The sequence below is a fragment of the Lolium perenne genome, chromosome 2 (genome assembly GCF_019359855.2).
Source record: "Lolium perenne isolate Kyuss_39 chromosome 2, Kyuss_2.0, whole genome shotgun sequence".
Lineage (NCBI taxonomy): Eukaryota > Viridiplantae > Streptophyta > Magnoliopsida > Poales > Poaceae > Lolium > Lolium perenne.
Window position 1 is genome coordinate 108,099,573 of NC_067245.2, and position 8,758 is coordinate 108,108,330.

An 8,758-nucleotide genomic window follows, 5' to 3' on the forward strand; every position below is an offset into this window, starting at 1 on the left:
TAAGGAGGTTGTCACTGAGCTCACACTTTAGGTGCTTCAACTTATTTGAAGCATTTATCATTCTCAGTATGTGTCCCCTAACATCACCATCATTTTTATACTTGCCAAGTAGCTTGTGAAAAAGCTCATGTGCATAAACCTTTTCAGAGCCTTTGAATTGCTCCTCCAAGGGTTCCATAAATTCCTTGGTAGTATCTTTATTGGGGAGAGCCCCAATAATCTCAGATGAAATGGAAGAATTCATCACGAGCATTGCAACGTGATTGGATTTGTCCCACTTTTCCATCTTGGAGTCATAAGTTTTCTTTAGTTCATCATACCCCGTAGCACCAGCAACTGGCGCCACAGGATTATCCTCCCTTAAGGCAAAATCAAACTCGTTGAAAGCCAAATATAGCTCAATGGAATTCTTCCAACGAGGAAAGTTACTGTCGGTCAACTGCTCGACAGCATCATAACGCATCGCGGCGAAAGCTGAAAATTGACATGGACATTCAAGTAAAATTGCATGAATATAAAATAAACATGCCATAAAATTCTTATTCTATATTAAACACCGTTGGGCAGAAAAGACACGAATTAGAGCAACATTAGGGGGTTGACATGCAGAAATAACACAACGTTAGTCAGAATTATTTTTGCAGTCATGACATTCTCAAAATTAAACATCAACATTAAGCATTTAAGGAACAACATATTTGATGTTTAATTTGATTATTTAACATTGAAACATACTAAATACTCTAAACAAAAAATCTCGTTGATTCATTTCTGTCCAGAACAAATAGCATGTTTTCATGTTGGCTTGTTGGAGCATTTGGAAGCAGAGGAATGGCAGAATTTTTAAGGGGGAAACTCCAACATTTAGAGGATGGAAGAGTCTTTTTACATGATATATCCATGCTTGAGCATAGGATTAAGAGGAAACATAATGACCACCTTTTGGCCTAGATAGGCAGCCTCTTATAGTTTTTGTATGATCTTGCCTTAGTTTGTATATATTAGGTTTTCTTTCTTTTGGCTCTCTTGTATATATGTAAATTCTGTTTTTCATAAAGCTTTGCTGTAGGGCTTTTGCCTTACAGTCTTATGGTCAAAAAAAAAATAGCATGTTTTCTGATCATATTTATTTTAGACAAATTTTCGGTATAATAAAAAATAGTGCAAAACATAAAATGTAACATCAACAGAAATTTCGAAACAGCCCAAAAACTTATCAGGCTGACGAAAACCTGGGCCTAAGCCCACTCTCAGATGCAATCCAAAAAGGACCCCCGGCCCGGCTGCTGCTCCGCCTCGATCTGGACCGTCCAGGGGATCGGACGGCCGAGAACATCCAAGGCCGGATCAAAACCGCAGCCAGAGCCCTAACCCTAATTTATTTGCTCCTCCTCCCACGATTCTTCCGCAACAGAGAGGGGGAGCCCACGCCCACGCCGGTGGAGGTGCCCTCCACCTCTTTCTTCATGTCGGCGCGGTGGCGGTGCTCGCCGGAGGAGCGTGCACTGGACCAAGTCCAGCGCGCTCCTCCGTCGAGCATGGCTGACGGTGCCTTTTTTCGTGCGGGGTGGCGCAGAGGAGGTGCTCCCGGCAAGGCCAGCGGCCACGAGGCGACGACAGCGACGGGTGTCCGCGACGGCGCGTGACGTTCCACGTCCATCCGCCCGCGATACCGTTGGCTGAGCTAGCGGCCGTTCGAGCGTGCTGCTTGGCAGCAACCGGTCGGTGACGACGGCGTTGGGTGGCACGACGGCCAGGGACGCGCGCGTCCATTCCGTGCCTTGCGGCGCGTCCATCCGCACGCTCCTCCGTCGGGAGGAAAGGGCGGCGCGGGATCACTGCCCTCGCCGGAGCAGCGGCTGCTCCGACGGCCCCCGGAGGGATAGGCAGCGACCTGGTGGTGTTAGGGTGAGGTTCTCATCCTCAAACTCGTGCCGAATTTCATTATTAGGGTTCATCCGTAATTGGGGAATTAGGGTTCATAAAAAAGAATCGGGAAACAGCCCAAAACATGATCTTAATCAAAAACAGAGTTCTACTGCTAGCATAATTAGACCTCTGATACCATTGTAAGGATAGAAACAACAGGCCTAGCACAAGATCACGCAAATGCTGCAGCTAGAACACCTAAAGATCATAAACATAGAGGTTTAGGGATGCATTATGGGGCATTGAAGATCCCATCGATGCCTGCATGAGGCAGGCTTGGTGCGGCGGTATTGATGACGAACTGGTGATCGATGACGATCTGGAGATCCTCCTGATCCCCTCCGGCCGCCACCTACACTGCCCTGGAACAACATGGCGAGGTTCCAGCCTTCCCGTTGCTTGTGCGCGGACTGCGATCGGTGCAGAACCTTTGGGATGTTGGGGAGCAGCGATGTTGAGTGTCACCTCGTAAAAATCCAGCTGCCAGGGGCTCCCCCATATTTATATGCGCATGCAACAGGGACCAGAACCATTAGTTGGTTAAGGTGCCCCCGGTCAGGGCGTTAAGAGATAAGTCACGTACAGAAAAGGTCGTCCTAGACGTTGGACCTGTGGGCCCCCTTATTCTCTTAAGGTTAAGTGTTTCTGAATATATCTCTTTTGTCACTGACAGTATTTTAACATGACAGATCAATCCAACAGCACCTAGGCAGATGCAGGGTCTAACCACATGGTGTATGTGGTGAGCAACCTAAACAGACAAATATCAAGATGCAGGGTCTTGGATCACTTTGCTTCAGAATATGCAAGCTAGAGAAGGTTTTGTGGATTTTGTGTGCAGTAAAAAACCCCGATGCTCTCAAGTCTCAAGTCTCAACATAAATCCAAGTGCATTGATATGAAATCTGATGCTCTGAAATTTGATGCGCGCCTCCTGAGACCATGTTTGCCAACATTCGGCCCATGAAAAATGATAGAGACAACTGAGAAATTCTTGTACCCAGAAATTAGAACTGCGGTTCAATTTATAAACATGTTCTAAATTTATTTCAATATAACCAAGCATAAGTGCAGCTAGATTATTAGATTCTCCAGCTGCAAAATTTAACTAAAATACAAGTTTTAGGGTGGTTGGCATTTTTAATAACCGTTTATCCACCTCGATCTAATGGTGATAAATAGACGGAACCAATCTGACGGAACCAAAAATGTGGGACCGGAACCTTAGATATATTTCACGAAAATTATAAAAAACAAGTGTCCTTTTGATCGGCCGAAACCTCCGATGAAACAACACGAATCTTAAAGCAATTGACTATATCCACTCTCCCTGTTCATCATCTTGTATTTTTTGAACTGGCCCCTTTTCATCATCTGTGGTAGTCTGGTTCCGACGGAATCCTCTCTCCGGCGATCACTCACTCTCCACCAGCCAGCTCACATTGTAATTCCAATCTTGCCGGCGAGCGACCCTATCGGTGAACTCTCGATGACCGACGCGGCTGTCTCCCACATGGCTGTCGTCGCGGAACCACGAAGTCGTGCGCCTGCGCTAGGCGAGGAAGGACGAGGGGCGTCGGGGATTGCCGGGATCGGGGCTATATCCAGGATTGGCGGCGGGGAACCTGGGTGGTGCTACTTCATCTGGAATTCCCCAATTCCCGGACCTCTGCGCTCCGTGCCCATGACGTGTTCGACGGAAGGCTCGCGTGAGCAGCGGAAGTCAGGGGCGGCAGGAGGCTCTCCACTTCGCCAAGATCATGTCACGGCTCAAGAAGCTCAGCTACGGCCTCAGCCAGGAGCACGGCGACCCTGTCCTCATCAGAATGTCTGCGCCGGCCAGGTCTAGCTTGTATTTACACACGCTAAGAAAATGCTAATTCGACAAACAAGATTTTGCTTCGTCTTCAATGAATTGACTAGTGGCTACTACGTACTTACTACTAGACCAGATCAGATTTCGTGATAAAATTACTACTCGTAACTAAGTGGTGTTTACTCGCACAATGATAACTCTACCTTGGGTGGTTGCTTGATGTTTCAGAGAGGGACGCTAGCAGGTACTTCCAAGTCTGCCACGACCAAGATGGGGCAGAACATGACGTTAGTGCATAATAGGCTCTCTTTGCTTGACAGCAACAATAGCTGCAGAGGTTGACACATTGATGATTATGATGATTTTAAGCTGATGGTGAGAGGCTTAGTAGAACGAAATCATCTGATCTCCCGTTAGTTGGGTTGGAAACAACTAGTTCTTGAGTTTGAATTGTTCCTCCAATAATCCAAAAGTTAACTTTCATGGTTCTTAATTCATTGTTGTTCCTAGCAGCTATGGTGGAGTTTATGAAGAAGCTTGCTAGGATGGATATGGATATGAGGGTCGAAGAGAAGCATTCATTTTCAGTTCGTTTTTAAGAATACAATTGGTGCAAGAAGGGCATCATGAAGAATCCTTTCTTCAGTTGAGTAAAATATGACAGTTGGTGAGCTAGCTGGATGATAATGTGTACAAAAAAAAAATTGAGGATGAACTAGGGATGATTTGCGATGAATTATTGTCAATCATCGCTATTCAATGCATTTCGTGGGCCAATACGGTTGAAGATGTTGTAGTCTTTTATAAAATGTGTATGTCAGGTTCATGAGTACAGCTCTTTCTACCGCAACCGTCGTGCAGTACTTTTCTCACATTGGTCTATTTTCCGATCATTGCATTGAGAGTATTGATTGTTTTACAATGTGTGCTGTGAAGCTGGAACTTAGTCCACTAGCACGTGTACTGAAAATCATTTGTTCTGGTGTCCATTGGATGTCAATAAATGGAAGGAGTACCTGATTGTCTCATCTTATTACTGTATCAGTTATGCCCTATGTCGAAAAGACTCTCGTTAAGTTTATTTTTAGGCTCTCTAGCACCCTTTCCCCTTTTATTGTAAGAGCGGAGCATGTGACGTAACACTTCTAAATTGTCTGGCACGTTCTTCTTGGAGAGCTAAGGAAGGTTACCTCAAAATATCTTACTGCAGTTATATCAAAGTGGTACTGATAACTTGCCAGTAGATTTGGTGTCTATGCATAGCACAACAAAGCAAGACAGGTTTAGCCTGAATTTTCAACTGTATATCTTGCTCTAATTTCTACGGCAAAGAACGGGGATAATGTTGAATGGCTGTTTATTAGGCTTTAATCTTTACTCTTGTATCTTTGCTCAGGCCAGGAAGAACTACTAATATTATAGTAGAAATAATACAGAATCGATCCCCTACTAATCAAACAGTCCAGAATGACTTAGCCTAATCTGGATTATCAAATATTAGATCTAAAAGAATATAACCAGTAACCAGGTCCCATGTTTTGCGCAAACCAGGCAGAAAGTTAGATTGGTCAGCTACATCCTTGGGGCGCCTGACTGCTGTAACCTTAGCGCACCAGCTATGCATGAGAAAACAATCAAGATCTCAGTTATGCGTGAGCTGATCGAGCATGGTGCTCACTTAGGCGCACAGCGGATGCTCCTGGTGGTCGTACATGGTGGCGCAGCCTGCCGCCGATGCCCAGTTTCTCGCCGGCGATCCCATGAAGGAGGGAGGGGGCTGTGACTGAGAGGATGGGGAGGTGACTCTCCAGCGATCCCCGCAACGGGGGAGGGGCAGCGGCGGACGCTCGTGAGTCATCAAGAGTATCATGGCCTTCTAGTTTTATCAATCACGGTACAAGCATCGTGGCCTTCTTTTCATAGGATAAGGACGAGGAGTTTTTTTTAATCGGATTCTGATATGACGAATTGACTTCTAAAACGATCGTTTAGAACTGTTGAAGCATTATAGAAGTTACACAAAAATTATTATCAATTTAATCAACGGTCACGAAAAATTAAATTAGACGGAACCTAGATTCGATTAGGCGGAGCCAAGGTTCCGTGCCAATCACCGTAAAAGAGCTCTAACAAAAATATGCCATTAACCCTCTCGATGACATGCCAAATTGAGCCGCATGTATGTTTTACTTGTACAAAATTACTAGATGCCTTGAGAATAAAAGGCAACAATCTACAGTTATACACTTACTGTGAGCAAATACTATACAGAGATTTATTGTTAACAACAGCACCAAGAAGATTATAAATTTATAAGATTACAAACCAAGGGCAAAATAGCCCCGTCGTGTCATATTATTCAAGCAGAAGAAAACAGATTTACAATATAGAGCACCAACTGATCAGGTAGGCAGATATAATAGTAATACAAAAGAAAATGTAAGCGGCTCGCAGGCTCGCTGGGTAATAAAATTGTAAAGTCGAAGCGGGTGTCGGGTACGGTGGAACTTTTGTTGGGCACAGTTCAGTAAGTGCGGGTGTTACCCATATGGGAGGAGGCCAGTTGGACCAAAGCTGAGGGGATACGAGTTCCTCTCTACTGTTATTTTCCAAGTCAAACACTCCGATATCACGACGGTTATTCTTCCATCCAAAAATATACAACTCATGATCATCTGTAAAGTAGACACGATTTGCCTTCAACTGTGGATATTCTTCAGCACTGAGACAAAGTGATTGGTTATGCCCAAGAACCAAGACATGATCATCCAAGCTATTTATTTTCACGAGCTTTTCAGCTGTAGTGTCAACTTTAAATATATCAATCTTCCCAGTATGAGTTTCATGCGTTGCATCGTCCACATCTTCATCATACACAGTGTCGTCTTCCAATCTCCATACTTGCAACAGATCACCGCAAGGAGCCTGAACAATGTAAATATTTTCACAAATATAGTTTTTTGCCCTGTCCACAATTAACTTTTTTGTGACAATAGGGTCTCTGAGATTGAAGGCAAAAATTTCTCCGCGTGAAGCCACGGCATATAAAAGATCATCCATGTAGACGCAGTCATGAAAATGAAAGATGCCCTTCGGTGTTGGCAGCAAGGTCCACTTGTCGTCCCCTAACCAAGCAAAAGATAGCTGTCCTTCTGGATTGTGGATGAGCACCACGATATAACGTTTTGCAGATGTATCATAAAATACAAATGCCTTGCGGTGGAGGTACATCCGTAGTTCATCAAGAGCATAGGTCCTAGGTGGGCGTGTGGCACGATTCCAGAAATTATACTTGTACACTGCACCCGTTTCATCGAGAATGGGTGCTACCAGCTCGAGGGTGATCACGGATGGAAGAGCAATCTGTTCCACGGTGATAGGATTGAGAAGGTGCATTTCAGACCTGTCATCAACAGTAACCAGCCAGCCATTTGAGGATCCAATCAGATATCTACTGCGGATAGGCGGCCCCGGGAGAGTTAACTTGTATGACCTCTTCTCCGCGAGGTTGTAGAGGCGCGCATCGCTCTCACTGTCAGTTCCACAAGTGTAGAGCAGGCATGGCGTCTGGGACTGTTTGTACTGTCCAAGGTTGCATAGGCTGGTGTACGCAGAGCACCAGGAGGGGCAGACAGAGGAAGCACGTACAAGGTCGGGGATCTCCAGCTGGGTAAATATATCCATCAGTATGTCCTGTGGTAACTCTGGTAATGTAGCGTCCATGGGTGGTGGATCAATGCTGAATTTCTTGTGTAAAGTAGGACGGAGACACATCAACTTAGGTAAAGCTTGCACGAGTAGAGCGGACAGATTTATCGGTTGTACAGACAGGTTCAGAAATTGCTTCGCCGTGGCTTTGCAGGAGACCTCCATTGGAGCAATTGCAGAAGATGAATTGCCTTTTGTGCAAAGTTACGGATGAGCAAAACGAGGGCTGCAACGGTGACGATGAGCTTTCTGAAGATGAGGCGTGTTGGCAGACTGTTGGAAAGCTGCAACGTTTCATAGATCGCAGGAAAGGCTGGTTTCTGTGGTACTTATAGGGTGGCCAAAGACCTCGGTCCCAATCTGATTCGGTGACAAACAGCAATTCGAATTCGAATCTGGTAAGAAAAGTGGCTCTTCAATAATCTGAATTTAATTGTATTCTGCAAGAATTCCGAGTTCCCCTCTGAAAGAGCTAAAGGGCCCACTGACCGAGAAGGTGACACGAGGGGATGATTCTGCTCTGCAGCGATGGGCAGGTCCGATCTGGAGCCTTCGCGTTGCGGGCAAGACGCTGGTAGCGGCGGCGCGAGCTGGGGGCGGCGGCGGCGAGAGCTGGGAGCTGCGACTTGTGAAAACGGGCCTCACCGGGATGCCCAGGCCTGTATGTTCTGTTTTACCGTCAGAACTTTACTACTCCCTCCCTGCGCCGGACTAGTCAAAATTCAACGTTTTTTAAAGTTTGATCATGTTTATACACAAAAATATGAACAATACTGAATCAACATCAATAGATTCACCATCAAGTATATTTTTTAATATGTTCATTCAATATTGTAGATGCAAATATATTTTCCTAAAAAATATTTGATTAAAGTTTGTAATGTTTGACTTTTGACTAACCCTTAGACGTCTTACATTTTGCAACGGATAGAGTATATTAGAGCATCTCCAGCCGCGTCCCTCAAAGCGTCCCCAAACGTCCCCGGATCGAGCGTTTGGGGGCACATTTCGTTCGTGCCGTGTTTGAGGGACGTCGCTCCCCAGCCGCGTCCCTCCAAAAATGCACCCCAAATAAATAAAAGTGCACAAAAATAAAGGTTTTCATTCAAAGTTAATTATATATTACAAGTTCAAATGAAAACGGCTAGATTTCATCTAAACCCTAGCCTACTGGCCTCCCGGCAGTGCGTTCGATGACCCCACCTCATCGTCGCCTCCCCTCTGCCGCAGCTCCTGCTGCGCGCGCCGCCTCTCCATGCGTAGGGCGGTGACCAGAAGCCGCTGCTCCAGCAGCGCGTCGTCGCT

General features: G+C 45.5%; 1 protein-coding gene across 1 annotated transcript; it reads right to left on the minus strand.

The window, feature by feature from the left end:
• Positions 1-5,964: 5,964 nt before the first annotated feature.
• Positions 5,965-7,830, minus strand: LOC127333688 (putative F-box protein At4g17565). Its single transcript, XM_051360087.2, has one exon. The coding sequence runs from the start codon at positions 7,616-7,618 to the stop codon at positions 6,125-6,127; it is 1,494 nt and encodes a 497-aa protein (XP_051216047.1). The 5' UTR covers positions 7,619-7,830; the 3' UTR covers positions 5,965-6,124.
• Positions 7,831-8,758: the final 928 nt, after the last annotated feature.